We start from the raw sequence: 15,611 nt of genomic DNA on the forward strand, positions 1-15,611 counted from the left end.
AAAGAGAAAATGGAGAAGGATGGGAGGAAAGGATAGGAGAGGGATAAAGAGACACAGAGACCTTGAGAGACCCAAAGAAGAAGAGAGTAGGTCAGACACTGACACAGAGAAGCACAGAAAGACAGAGGTAACAAGAGATCCATAGAGACACATGTCAGAGACAAACAAAAAGGGCATGCCACTTAGTGTGCAGAAAAAATGTAAAGTGAATGGAGAGCAGGCACATTCTGCAACTCTCAGAGTTACCAAGAAGACGACCCCTGATGGTGGCATTGACTCCTAAGTTCACCTGGAATGTGAGACAAGCTTTGCCCACTCCCCCTGGTTGACCAGAGGGCACGGCTCTGCCCAGGCTGCTGAGGATCAGGAACCATGCAACAAAAGACCCTTCCCCAGGGCTGTGTGCTATAGACACCCGCTGTCACATTGATGATCTCAGGAACTTGGGGTTCCCAGCAGGAAAGGAGGTGGCTGGCTTAACTCCAGTTCTCACATCCAACATACTGACTACTGAAAAAATAGGCTGGTCAAAGGCAGCTGGACATTTTCATACTCTGGAATCCCTGGACAGACCAGCTCTTCTTCAGTATGCAGTCTTCTAGACTTTTGAGCATCCTGGTCTTATCCACCCTTCTAGTGAATGTCCAGGGTTCTTGTTTGAGTGACTGGATCCTTCCCAGTAAGTACTGGGGCTTCAGCCCTCACCCTGGAGAGAGGAAGGAACAAGGCATAAGACTTGAGTTGCTTCCCACCATGTTAGCCCTGGTCCTAGGTTGGGAGAAATTTGCATATTTCTTCCAATTTCTCTCTTTATGGAAGAGAATGCCCTTCAGTGAATGCAAGAATGCAGGACTTTCAGCCCCTTTGAAGTGAGAGTCAATGGGGTAGGGTGGAGTGGAGGGAAGAGTCACAGGATCTAGTGTGTATGAGAGGGACTGTAAGAATCTGGGAAGTCTAGGAGCCATTCCTCTCACCCCACAACAGAAACAGCCCCCTTTCTCAGGATATTATCCCTAGCAAGTCCTGATTCTTTCAAATGCAATATAATACTGCAGAGTATTATAAACCATTCCTGCAACCCCAGGGGTGCCTTACCTTAAGGATAAAAGACAGTATCCAGAAGGTTCTTTCAACTGCAGTAAGAATCCATGACCTCATAGTAATAATGATTATTGCTGCCATTTACTGAACATTTAGAAAGTCAGGAGTTTGAGAGATCCACATTCTGGTTCCACCACTCAGTATCCATGACCTCGGGCATGATGCTTAAATTCCATGTGCTGTATCTCCTCCTCTGCAAAATGGGGATGTCAGTAAAACTGAACAAGGTATGATTTAAATGCACAGAAAAGCTCTTGGCTTATGGCAAACAGTTGACAAATGTTAGTTAACATCGCTATGCATCAGTTGCTATGATTAGAGCTTTACACACTTTTTAAAATTTTTTTAAGGTTTTATTTATTTATTCATGAGAGACTGAGAGCAGGGCAGAGACATAGGCAGAGGGAGAAGCAGGCTCCCCACAAGGAGCCCAATGCGGGACTTGATCCCAGACCCCGGGATCAGGCCATGAGCCAAAAGCAGATGCTCAAACGCTGAGCCACCCAGGCATCCCTACACACTTTGTCTCATTTCTTCCTCAACGACTCTTGAGGCTAAAATGATTTTACAAGTGATGAAACCACGGTTCAGAGAGGTGAGTGGTAACCCAAGGGGTAGAATTTAAAAACCCAACTCTCTGAAGTCAGAGTAAGCGATATTAATCACTGTGCAATAGTGCCCCCCAGAAAGAACTCCCAAACACTGACTTCTCAACCAGGCCAAAATGACCAAATTACCTCAGACCAATGGCTTTCAGTGGGGCCATTTTGCCTTCCAGGGGACATGTGCAATGTCAGGAGATATTTTTAGTTTTTAAACTGGGGAGTGCTATTGGTGTACAGTGGGTAGAGGGCTAAGGTGCTGCTAAACATCCTACAGTGCACAGGACAGCCCTTCCCCCCCCATAACTAATGATCAGGCCCTAGTAACAAGGTTGAGAAATCCTGCCTTAGAGGGGATGAGGCTAGGGGGTGGAACTAGGGGTGGGGTAAGAAGGTAGAGAATAAGGGGTGTCAGAAGGGAGGGTAGCATAGACAGTGCTGGGAAATAGAGGAGACACCCTGAAGAAAGGTCTCTTGGTGGATGAGCAAAGACAAAGCAAACCTCACTGACTCCGCAGAATTGCCTCACATTGGGGGAAGAGTGGACACCGTGCCCTCCATCATTCATGGTTGTAAAACTGTCCTTTCCCTAGGGAGAGGCCCCAGAATCCAAGAGAAATGTGAATTCAAAGAAAGGGATGAATGTGCGAAGGACAGACAATGTCTAGATGACAACAAGAAGTGTTGTGTATTCAGCTGTGGAAAAAAATGTTTAGACCTCAATCAAGGTATTATTCTGAGCCTCAGAATAACCATCCACCTTGCCCACCTTCTCATCTTCTGCCCACCTAGGTGGCATCATCCTTGCTTTGCTAAGGGCTGGTCTCTGAGCAAGATTGCTGGGTTGGGGTGACCTGCAATTTAGAGCCATCACTGCCCCTGATATTATGTTAACATTAGGAAGTATCTCCATCCTGTCTGGACCTCAGTTTCCCCAAATGGAAGATGACTGTAGGATTGTACCAGCAGTCTCATGGTTGCTTTTAACTCATTATTTTCTTTTTTGTTTGTTTGTACTTGTTAATTTTTGAGTCCTCTGGTGGCTATTACTGGCACATTTTTGCTGTACGTCATAACTAAGCTGTTGGTATTTACCAGCTTTTTGCTGCAGATGTGCTGCCTTTCTCCTTATTGAAGTGCAACTTAGAACCAGGAAACCTCCTTCAACTACTCCAGACCAGAGGCTAGTATCTCACTTTGATCCCAAGAGCAAATGAGTCCACTGAGGTGGACTGTGACATGATCAGGTTTTAACGATGCCTACAAAGAAGGAACAGAGTATCTTTGAGAACTTCAGGAATAAAGGATGTGGTAGCTTCAACCAGAGAGGAATTGAGGGGATGGAGAGGAGTGAGGTGAGTTTGAAAGGTGTCTAGGAGGTAAAGTAAGCAAGACTTGACAATGGAGCAGAGTGGGTAGAAATTAGACACAGGGGATCCCTGGGTGGTGCAGCGGTTTAGCGCCTGCCTTTGGCCCAGGGCGCGATCCTGGAGACCCGGGATCGAATCCCACGTCAGGCTCCCAGTGCATGGAGCCTGCTTCTCCCTCTGCCTATGTCTCTGCCTCTCTCTCTCTCTCTCTCTCTCTGTGTGTGACTATCATAAATAAATAAATAAAAATAAAAAAGAAATTAGACACAATCTCTGCTCCCTTGGAAGTTCACAACCTCATGGAGGAGATCAAGGATGTAAACCAGCCACAATAACGCACATGAAATCAGAAGCATGATAGAACAATGCAGGATTGGTCCAGGTGCCTGTGGGGTATGGGGTATAGATGGAGTCAGTGACATCACAGAGGAGCTGATGTTTGAGGTTTTAAAGGGAGAGGTGGGAGTGCCACTAATGAACAGCAGCAGGGTGGGCAGAGGGAATGCAGAGCAAAAGATGTGGATGTGTGGGATAACGAATGGTATGAATATTGCAGAGCATGTACCTCAAATGGTACTGTGGTGGGGGAGAGGGGTAGAAAGAACCACAAGCAGGAGCCAGTCTATAAAGAGCCTGTGAGTCACGGAAAGACTTGGCCATGAAATCAAGGCCTTAGCTGTGGAATGATGTCATCAGCTTTGTTTCAGTTCCATTAGGTCCTTCCTTCTGGTGGGCAGCACAAAGGACTGATTGGAGGGGCCAGGGCCAGGGACAAGAAGATCAGTTCCAAGCTATCCCAATAACCTAAGCAGAAGACACCAAGGTTTCAAGAGACTGGCATAGAAGTGAGCTAGAAGTTTTCCCTTGAGGAGTTCAGAGTTTAGTTCAGATCTGCATTCATTTGCTAGGGCTGCTATAGCAAAAGACCACAAACTGAGTGGCTTAAACAACAGAAATGTATTGTCTCACAGTTCCTCAGACTACAAGTCCAAGGTCAAGTGTTGGCAAGGCAGGTTCTTTCTCAGGTTGTGAGCATCTATCTGTTCCATGCCTCTCCCCTAACTTCTGGTGGTGTGCTGGCAATCTTGGCAGTTCCATGCTTATAGACTTTTGCTTTCAACTTCTCATGATGTTCTCTCTCTCTCTCTCTCTCTCTCTCTCTCTCTCTCCCTCTGTGTGTGTATGTGTGTGTTTGTGTGTGTGTGTCCAAGTTCCGCTTTCTATAAGGAGACGAATCATATTGGATTAGGGATGCATTCTACTCCAGTATTACTCCTCCTAACTAATTATACCTGCCACAACTCTATTTCCAAATAGAATCTCATTCTGAAGGATTGAGGGTTAGAACTTCAACATACGAATGGGAGTGGGGTGAGTAGGGAGAGACACAACTCAACTCATCACAGGACTGAAGCTAACTGCAGGATGAAAGGTGCTTGACTTAATCATCTAAAAGAATAGCCTCTGGCTTCCCTGCCTTATTTGCCCTTTACTTGCCATCATCCCATATGCTGTCTTCCCAGCACAGTTTGGAGCACAGAGTAAATAGCTTATTATATTTTGTCATTTTTAAGCTACTTCCATATCTTTTATCCACTCAGGATGTATTTCCTGAGCAGCTACTCTCTGCCAGGCATTGTGCTAGGAGCTTCACAGCCTTGTGCCACTAGCAGTGTGGGATTTTGCATTTCCATTTTCCAGAAGAGGAAGTCAAGGACGAGACAGGTAACACAGGAAATCAATGTGCACACACTGAATTGGGAGCAGATCCTTGAAGTCAGTCTCCTCGGAGAAGACAATAAGGACGGTGACCAAGAAGAACAGAGGAGATAGACATTCTCCAGGGGTGCAGACACCCAAACAGGTCTGCTCTGGGGGCCTACAATGTGCACCACATGCCAGTGGAGCTGGGCTTTGAAATGTGATAAGGGGAAAGGAGCCTGCTCAGTTCCATGTCCAGTGATTTCCAGGGGGGGAGCAATATCAACTGCTTTCTTGGGGGGGGGGCACTCATACTACTAAAGTCTGGGGTCTCCCTACAGACATATGCACCATGCCCAAAGAAACTGGCTCCTGCGTGGCTTTTTTTTTTTTTTTTGTCGTTGGTGGTATGATAAGGAGAAGAATGCCTGCTCCAGGTTCATCTATGGTGGATGCAAAGGAAACAACAACTTCCAGTCCAAAGCCATGTGCCAGAACATGTGCCCCAGCAATTGTGAGTCCCGGGGGCATACCATCCTCAGTAGGGCCCTGCCAGCAAGTCTGTGTGTGACTGCTTTATTCAGGCATGACCACAACCTTGGCAGGCCAAGTGCTGACAGAGTCAGCTTTACCTGGGAGGTAAGCATGCACCTGGCTAAGGGTTGGACAGTGGCATTCTGGGAACTGAGTTTGAGAAGGGATGTGGTCATGAATCAAAACTGGCAAGTATGAGAGGTGGAGGAAGGGTGCAGACAGGGTAAAATCCCAGAGACCAGCTCCAGAGAGGTCACAGGACATCCAGCCTAGTGCTGGGTCGCCAGCACTCTATCCCGACCATATCTCATTTCTCCTGCAAGGAGAAAAGCTATAGCTCCCCCAAAGAAAATCCACTTTGTTTTAACCTCCTGTGCAAAGAAGCACAAACATAACTTCAAGACTCACACTGAAGATAAGCTGAGCCCAAGATGCTTAGTGGGTCCCATCCTACATTCTTGCCGGGTTCCTATTCCTCAGTGCATAAGGATGCACCTGAACAACCACCAGGAGGTGGCTCGTGATCTAAGGTTGTGTCCATGCACCTGGATGATTCTCCACGTTGGGTTCCACTGTTCCAGTCTACATTCCAAGGCCCCATGTCTTTCCCCAAACAGAACCTTGGTTTCTGCATTCCTCTTTCCCTATCTCAGCCTCTTTTCAAACATGGTATAATTCTCTTTTGATCCCATCCTTATGCTTCTTTCCTTTATGTACTATGTCTAGAGCCCCCAGTTTTCCCCAATTAAGATTCTGTTTAGTCCCATGCCTCTGAGGCTGAATAATTCACATTGTTTGCTACATTACATCTTGCATAGAGTAAAGGATCATTGAGGCTATTGTGACACCATTAAAGGGAGTGAAAACAGTCAGAACCTCGAGAGCTGAGAGCATCAAAGGTATTGTTATTCTCCTCTGTTTCTTAAAAAAATTATAAGACCCTTTTAGGACAAGGGTCTACAGGCATTGCCTTAGTTTGAATCCCCCAGAAACCAATCCTAGGACAAGGACATGGATAAAGGAGTTTACTTGGGACATCTCTCCAAACACACAGGATGTGGGGGGGGGGTAAGTGATACAGGCAAGAGAAGAGTCGATTGTGAGCTGTTACGATGGGGACAAACTGCAGCTTACTCCCCCTGGGGACCTTCTAAGGAACCCTGTAAAACATATGTCCAAATGTCTGCATTCATCTCCGTGATGGAGCAGCTGAGGCATTTATTCACTAATTCCCATCCCCCCCCAGATGTGTGGGTATATTAAACCCCTTGCTCTTCTAGATTGTTCCTCATGCAAGCTGAGCAAGCTGTCAGGGAGCCAGAGAAAACCCATAGCATAGAAGTAGAGACTCTGACACTAGAAGTGGGAAGTTACTCTGTGCACTGGATGCTATTCAGCCATAACAAGGAGCAAAGTGCTTATATAGGCTACAATATGAATGAACCTCAAAAGCATTAGGCTATGCAAAAAAAAAGCCAGACATGAAAGATGATATGCTGTATGATTCTATTTATATGAGATATCCAGAAAAGTTAAGTCTATAGAAATAGAAAGTTACTGGTTACTGGTTGCCAGGGGCAGGATTAGGCTGGGGGAAATAGTGACTACTAATAGGTAGTCCTTTTTTAAAAAAAAAAATTATTTTTTTAAGTAACATCTATATCAGATGTGGAGCTCAAGCTCCTGCGATCAAGAGTCATATGGTCTTCCAACTGAGCCAGCCCAGTGCCCCTAAGGTTTTCTTCTGGAGTGATTAAAAAAAAAAAGTGGTGATTATGCAACATTGTGATGGTACTAAGAAGCCTCTAATCTCTCCACTTAAAAATGGTTAATCTTATCTGATGTGAACTCCACTTCACTTTAAAAAATGGATTAGAACAAAAAAGTTCACTAGATCTGTCTCCTGCAGCTGCAGGTGAAATCAAAGGTGAGCCAAGAACATGTCATATTGCTGCTTCAAACCTTAAATTGAAAAGTTCAGGGAAGGATCCTCATGGCCTATGGCTTCTGTTTATGAGGTTGTAACTGATATTTATCATTTCCTTCTGCATCATACATTCCAAATTGCACACAATGACAGAGGCTCTCTGTTAGCTCTGGCATCCTCTCTTGCTTTCAAAGCACCATGATCTCAACATATACTCTCTGAAGATTTGGCTTAACCTGGGATCAACCTGTCTCCTCCCCCAAAAGCTCCTTATGGCAATACCTTTTCTTTTTGGCAATGGTTAAGAGAAAGGAGTGGCCCAAAGAAAACAAAAAGGAGAAAGAAGGGAAACAAAGGGCAGGGAGAAAGAGACTCAGAGGGAGACTCACAGGAAAAGAGAAAAAGGCAAGGGACAGAATAAAAGGAGGAGGCATAGAGAGAAGAAAAATAAACAGTGTGAGAAAAAGAAGCAGACAAAAACATATCAGGAGAAGGGTAAGATTGGAAAGAGGGAACTGGAATATTCTTTTCTTTTAAGATTTTATTTATTTATTTGAGAGAGACAGAACATGAGTGGGGAAGAGAAGAGCAGAGGAAGAAGGAGAAGCAGGCTCCCAGTGAGCAGGGAGTCCGATGCCATGGGGCTTGATCCCAGAACCTCAGGATCACAACCTCAGCCAAAGGCAGATGCTTTAGCAACCAGGCATCTCAAGAACTAGCATATTCTTGATCTCTAAACTACTCCCTGGAAAATGGAAAATGAAATTGGACATCCCTTTCTCCAAGGGAGTCTAGAAGTCCCAGACAAGCTTTACTCCCTCCTCCTGGCTACCAGAGAGCCAGAGAGCCTCAGTGAGCTGAGGAGTAGAAGCTGCCTGTCAAAATCCCTTTCCCCCAGGGTTAGTGCTGTGGGTTCCAGATACACCCACTGATGACCTCCAGGACTTGATGTTCCCCAGCAGAGGGAGTGTAGCTGGCTTGTCTCCAGTGATATGTGGCTTTTGCTCCAGGGAAGCCAAAGTTCAGAAGCAGGAGCTACTGAGGAGCAGTTCTTAATTTTGGTGCCATCAGCCAGGCCAGTAGCTCTTAACATGGGGCTTTTGGGACTTCTGTCAGTCCTGGCACTCTTCATCCTCTTGGGGGGAGTCCAGGAACCTGAGCTGGTTGAGGGGTTACTTGCCAGTAAGTACTGGGGACCAGATCCTCCCAGCGGAGACATGGAAGTTGCTGGGAGGGAGGAAGTTTCTGGGAAGAATTCTACAGATGAGGAAAGCTTTCCCTACTCAACCTGAGGTCCTGTGTGGGAGAAAAGGGAAATATTCACAGTCCATCTCTCAGGCCCCTTCCTCCTGATAAGATGCACTCTGTGAGTGCAGGAACCCAAGTTTATGGCAACAGACTCCCCACTGTCATTATGAGAGGGATTCCTTCTGGAGGTGCCTAGACCCAGAGCTCATGAGATGGACTAAAGGTGCTGGGACCTTGTGGGCCTTTCCTGCAAGAAAGGTCCCTCGCCCTAGCACCACCCTTAACAGCTTCAAATTTTCCAGTTGCAGCCTCCAAAAGTCTCCCCACACCCAAACCTCCAAAGAGTCCTTGCCTGTGGAGTAAAGAATGGTCTCTGGAAGTCCCTTGGAATGCTGAGATATGAAGGTTCCCATAAGTAGCAGTTAAAATACACTGAGCACTCAGCAGTGAAGCCATACATTGCAGGTTCAAATCCAGGCTCCACTTTTTGGTGGCTGTGTGACCTTGGGGAAATTCACATAACCTTCCTGTGCTCCAGATTCCTCTGTTTTACAAAATGTGGATATTGGTAGGATTCACCCATAGAAGTGCCATGAGAATTAAGGAAAAGAGGACAAGCTCATAGTATCTCTTTAATATTAGTTATTAGTAATATGCCCCAGGCTGCCTGACAAGGCCTCCAAGATTTGTCAACTAGTCCTCCAAATAACTTTACAGGCAAATGAAAGAATCAAGGTCCAAAAATGGTGCCTGCCATACCAAGGGTTGCAGAGAATTCAAAAGCCCAGCTACCTGACTCCACAAATGGAGATCTCAGTCACCTAGAGGAGCTACAGCCCTTTTATCCCCACCCAGGGAACATCCAAATATAGGAAATCCAATGACCAGAGTAGTCCTAGAGGAGAGCATCCTTCTCCCTAAAACCTTACGGGCAGTGCAGGTGAGAGTAGGGTTGTGTTTGGTGAATAGATGAGGAGTTGTTATGGGGTTGGAAGTGGGGCCAGTGGTGTGAAAATCCTGAGCTCTCTGAAGGTATCTACTTCTGTGGACGAGGAAGCGAAAAGCCTTCTCTAACTCTGCAGTGATGTGCTGGGCCTGTCAATGGAGGGTTCTTGCCTGCCTTCTTCCCTTTTTCCCCTTCCTCAGTCAAGTGTCCCCGTACCAGAATACCATGCCGTTACAGAGAAATCGACCAATGCTCGAGGAGTAAAAGCTGCCCTGAGAAGATGACGTGCTGCAATTTTAACTGTTCAAAGAAATGTTTAGACCTCAAGGAAGGTAACACACAAACCCCCTGAAGTATCCAGTGCCCTCCCTCCTGGCCCCCACTTTCTGCCCATCTACACTGGCAGTGTTCGACCCCTCCCCTGATTTCCTGATGGCTGGTCTCTGACCAAGAATCTGGGTGCATCTTTTACTTAACCCAAATCCTAGCAGCGCTGGAATGGGGTGGAGTTTATTTCATTTTCTGCCCCTATTCAGGTATGTGTTGTGAATAACAGAGTTTTTGCTTTATGGACCTTAGTTTCCCCCATCTGTAAGAAAGATGTAGGCATTAGACCACATGGTCTCTTGGCTATTCTTCTGTGATCCTCTGAGACGCCAAGTTCTCACTGAAGTCCCATCAAACATCAAATGGCATCAGGTGATACGATAGCTATAAGAAACAAGTATACAATATCTATTTCCTGGCATTCCCCCCTGCCCCCCACCAGGCTTCTCTGTCATATAAATCCAGGATTCCTTCTCTAACCACTTTTTTACTCTTCCACTCTTCCTTCTGTGCCCATATGATTGAACTTTAAAGAGGACCATCAAGGACCATTCATTCATTCATCCATTCAACAAATATTTACTGGTGCCGCTTACACACATGATGGGCTCTACTTGCTCAATATAGGCCACGGGAGGCAGGTCAGGTTTTCCTGGAAAAGAGATCTATGATTTAAGATCTGAAAGATTGGCAGTAAGTAGGCAAAAATTGGAGGGAAATCCAGTCACAGGAAATGCACACATGTGCAAAGTCCCTGTGTTCAGGGACAGCATGTTCAGGCCTAGAAATTTCAGAGACTAGAGAGCAATTACGCCCATGATGAGAAAGAGAAGTATCAGGAGGGTGAGGCCATGCTAGGTAGGCAGGGTTCTGACAAGGCAGTCTTGCCAGCCAGAGTAAGGGATCTGGTCTTAATTCTAAGAGCAACAGAACATCTATGTTCAAATCCCTTGCCATCTTTGTGACCTTAGGGAAGTTACTTTGTCTCTCTGAGCTTCAGTTTCCTCATCTGCAAAATGAAGACAATAAGAGGACCTACCTCCTAAGGTTATATGTCAATATATGTCAAGTGCTAAGAGTTTTAATAAAAAACTGTCATTGTTGTGCTTCAGACTGTGAGGTTCTAAACAACTCTATTTGTACCTCATAGTGCTGTGCACAAAACAGTTGCTCAGGGGGATACCTGGGTGGCTCAGTGGTTTAGCACCTGCCTTCAACCCAGGGCGTGATCCTGGGGACCCGGGATCGAGTCCCACGCCAGGCTCCCTGCATGGAGCCTGCTTCTCCCTCTGCCTGTGTCTCTGTCTCTCTCTCTCTCTCTCTGTCTCTGTGTCTCTCATGAATAAATAAATAAAAACTTAAAAAAAACAGTTGCTCATTAAGTATTTCTCGAAGTTCAGGATATATTTGATTTTGTACTGTGTACATTCCTGAAGCAACCTCTCAGTGCCAGATTATCTGCTAAGAACTAGTATACCAAGATGATGTAATGTGCAAACCTCACTTTCTGATGGAGAAGTCAGGAAATATGAATAAATAATTACAATTACGTGGAAGTGATCAATGTGTAGGCAAGATTGAAAAGCAACAAAGAAAAGCAAACAGTGAAGAATGGAGCCAGGAGAGAGATCACAGAAGAGTCTGATGTGGGGGGGAGTGTTTTGAGGAATGAATAGAAATGTACCTAGTAAGCAAGAGAGGGGTGGACTCTCCAAGCACGTGCAAAAGAGTGGAGAAGTGTAACAGCACAATATTTTTTTAGCACATCCATGCTGCTCTAAAAATATCATGCTCTTTCATTCTTCCAAGCCTTTGCACATGCCTGGAATATTCTCTAGCAAGGCAGGCACCCAAGCAGTACTGCTCTGCCATCTTCTTGCAGACATATGTACTTTACCAATGAATGTGGGCCTCTGCCTGGCCCGCATTCCACGCTGGTGGTACAATAAGGAATACAAACGCTGCTACAGATTCAACTATGGTGGTTGCAGTGGGAACAATAACAACTTCCAATCTGAAGCTGTCTGCAGGGCCATCTGCCCAGAAACATGTAAGTCCCAGGGGTCCCGTCTCCCATGCTCACCTGCACCAGTGTGTGATCTGGGTGTTAGCGGGCCCATTCTAGGAAGTTGGCAGGCCTGGGGCAAATAGAACAAGTCCAGTCACAAGGTAAGAATGCACCTTGCAGAGGGGTGGATAGAGGATGCTTTGGAAAAGAGAAGGTAAGATGAGGAGCAGTAGCCAAAGGGAAGTTGGCAAGTATGAGATGGATAAAGGGTGCAGAATGAGGAAGCAGAAGGGGTGGAGTGTCCAAGACTATGTCAGAAAAAGGCCCAGTGGAATATAAATAATAGTGAAAGGAAATCGAGGGGAAGGGAGAAGAAATGGGTAGGAAATATCAGAAAGGGAGACAGAATATGGAAGACTCCTAACTCTGGGAAACGAACTAGGGTTGGTGGAAGGGGAGGAGGCCGGGGGGTGGGGGTGACTGGGTGGCGGGCACTGAGGGGGGCACTTGACTGGATGAGCACTGGGTGTTGTTCTGTATGTTGGCAAATTGAACATCAATAAAAAATAAATTTATTATTAAAAAAAAAGAAAAAGGCCCAGTGAACCAGCCCAGTGTTGGTGCCATGCACCATCACCCAATCTCTTCACTTTCCTTTTTAAGGTGATTAGAACCAGGGCAACCACCTGCTTTATTGACCAAACCGAGAAACTTTTGAGAGTGAAAGAGGATGCCATGAATTACTACATTGGGACAACAGGTGTAAACTGGGACTTGACTGGAAAAACCAGAGCACACAAGCACCCTATGAGCCCTAAAAGTCACTCCACTTCTGTTTTATCTTCCTGTGAAAAGATATAAAAATGATCCCATCTCTTTTGTTCCATTAACTACAACATTTGGTTTCTGAGGTGAGTAAGGCCCAATCATCTCATCCTTTTTTATTCTGCTATCTTGCAGAGTCACCATCTCCCTCGGTAGGATAAAGAGAACTGGAACAACCTTCAGAATTTGGCTCATAATCCAAGGTTCTCTTCACATGTGCTTGACTGATGCTTCATATTGGCTTACTCTGGCCAAATCTCAGCTGCCAAAACATTGGCTGTTCCAAAAAAACTGAAACTCAGAATTTGCTTACTCCTTTTCCTTCAGGTCACCTTCTCTTCAAACACAATGCCCTTCATCCTTTAACCCTTTCTCAATGTCTGACCCTATCTCTTCAACTCTCAGCATACCTGTGTATACTTTGGAAGCCTCCAGTTTCCCTAATAAAGTGTTCTATAGGTCTGATTATCTCTGAAAATGAATAATTCGCATCTACTCCCTCTGTGGAATGTTTGCAGAACAAAGAAACCATTGGGTCAAATCAAAACCACAATGAGATACCACCTCACACCAGTGAGAATGGGGAAAATTAACAAGGCAGGAAACCACAAATGTTGGAGAGGATGCAGAGAAAAGGGAACCCTCTTACACTGTTGGTGGGAATGTGAACTGGTGCAGCCACTCTGGAAAACTGTGTGGAGGTTCCTCAAAGAGTTAAAAATAGACCTGTCCTACAACCCAGCAATTGCACTGCTGGGGATTTACCCCAAAGATTCAGATGCAATGAAACGCCGGGACACCTGCACCCCGATGTTTCTAGCAGCAATGTCCACAATAGCCAAACTGTGGAAGGAGCCTCGGTGTCCATCGAAAGATGAATGGATAAAGAAGATGTGGTTTATGTATACAATGGAATACTACTCAGCCATTAGAAAGGACAAATACCCACCATTTGCTTCAACGTGGTTGGAACTGGAGGGTATTATGCTGAGTGAAGTAAGTCAATCGGAGAAGGACAGACATATGTTCTCATTCATTTGGGGAATATAAATAATAGTGAAAGGGAATATAAAGGAAGGGAGAAGAAGTGTGTGGGAAATATCAGAAAGGGAGACAGAACATAAAGACTCCTAACTCTGGGAAACGAACTAGGGGTGGTGGAAGGGGAGGAGGGTGGGGGATGGGGGTGAATGGGTGACGGGCACTGAGAGGGGCACTTGACAGGATGAGCACTGGGTGTTATTCTGTAAGTTGGCAAATTGAACACCAATAAAAAATAAATTTATTATAAAAAAAAGGAAACCATTGGGTCTTCCAGTGACACCAAAAGAAAGAGAGAAAGAGGTATAGAAATCCTGCAAGTTGGGAACTCTGGTGATGCTATGGTCCGGTAAAATTGCCGTAAAATGCTTAAGAATAGAACTGGGTTTGCGCAAGTGAGGGACCATGAAGCTTGAGCTCCATCAATTTCATGAAGCTCCATATCTGAAAAAGGCTATGAACTTGTTTTCTGGGCTTTCAATAAAGGATACACTTCCAGGCAATGCCTGGGTGGCTCAGCGGCTGAGCGTCTGCCTTTGGCTCAGGGTGTAATCCCAGTTCCAGAATCGAGTCCCACACCGGTTTCCCTGTGAGGAGTCTGATTCTCCCTCTGCCTGTGTCTCTGACTCTCTCTATGTGTCTCTCGTGAATAAATAAATAAAATCTTTTAAAAAAGGATACACTTCCAGAGTCCAGCACAGACACTACAAAATAGAAGATAACTGGGGAGAAGCATAAGAGGAGGAGATGGGGTAGCAAAGAAGAGTGACAGAGGAAGGGAGAAGAGAGGAGGGATGGAGGAAGGAAAGATACTGAATGATGGCACAGTTTAAAAGAAGGGACCTAGAATTCTTTCAAGCACTTCAGTCTAGAGGTAGAGTCCATGCCCCCTCCATTTGAATCTTGGCACACTGTGGAACTGCTTTGACCAGTAGAGTAAAACCAGATGATACTGTGTGATTTCCAAGGTTAAGACCAGAAGAAGTGCACCTGATCCTCTTAGGATGCTTGTTTGGGGGGGTGTGTGAGGCAGCTACCATGTAAGAGGTCCAGTCACTCCAAGACAACCATATTGGAGAGGCCCAAGCATGCCCTCTGGTTAACAGCCCCACACAAGATCTACCCAAGAGCCTGTGTCATTTCCCAGCCACATGAATGAGCTTCTAATTGAGCAAAGCTTCAGATGACTGTGGCCCCAGCAGACATCCAACTGAAAGTGGGTGAAGACCTCAGGAGAGAACCACTGAGCTCATTCCCTCCCAAATTCTCACCCACAAAATGGTGAGAAATAGAAAGTGCTCTGGGAATTTTTTCACAGCTATAGGTAGGTAATTGGAACAGATGAGAAAGAAGTGGAAGGAAGAGGAGAGGCAAGGATTGGAGGCATGGGGGAAAGGAAAGGCATTAGGAAGTCAGGAGGATGGAGAAAGGGGTCCCCAAAGGACTGGGCAAGATAAGAAGGTGCCAGGCTTCAGGAAGGAGCCCCACAGCAGGAGGCTTGACTACCACAGCACACCAAAACCTGGATGTATCTTTTTTTTAAGATTGATTGTTTGATTGATTGATTTGAGAGAGAAAGAGAGAGAGAGAACAAGCCAGAGGGGCAGAGAGAGAGAGAGAGAGAATCTCAAGCAGACTCCATGCTGAGTCTGACACAAAGGGCTGGATCTCAGGACCATGAGATCACAACCCGAGCCAAAACCAAGACTCAGTTGCTTAAGACTGCATCCATGACGAATGGATGTAACTTTCAAATGATTTCATTGTCTGATATAACTTGGATCAAGAGGCTCTAATGAAAGTCTGTGATCCACTTACTATTGAGTAATTCCTTTCCTCTCCATGTCTTTGTTTCTTTTTCTTCAAAAAGGGCTAGTTAAACTAATGAATATTTCTTAAAATGCTGTTAGCAAACACCTACATTAGAGTTACTTAGGGTGGGGAGAGGCTGTCTAAAATACAGGTCCTCAAGGAATTGCAG

The 15,611-nt window shown here is 45.5% G+C and overlaps 1 protein-coding gene across 1 annotated transcript; it reads left to right on the forward strand.

Moving 5' to 3' along the window:
• The first annotated feature begins 588 nt into the window (after positions 1-588).
• Positions 589-9,781, forward strand: LOC129522202 (eppin-like). Its single transcript, XM_055344340.1, is given in 5 exon segments — positions 589-679; positions 2,297-2,431; positions 5,116-5,165; positions 5,168-5,288; positions 9,630-9,781. Coding segments are annotated over 5 exon segments (549 nt in total).
• The last annotated feature ends 5,830 nt before the right edge of the window (positions 9,782-15,611 follow it).

Source organism: Nyctereutes procyonoides, unplaced genomic scaffold (genome assembly GCF_905146905.1).
Source record: "Nyctereutes procyonoides isolate TBG_1078 unplaced genomic scaffold, NYPRO_anot_genome, whole genome shotgun sequence".
Classification (NCBI taxonomy): domain Eukaryota; kingdom Metazoa; phylum Chordata; class Mammalia; order Carnivora; family Canidae; genus Nyctereutes; species Nyctereutes procyonoides.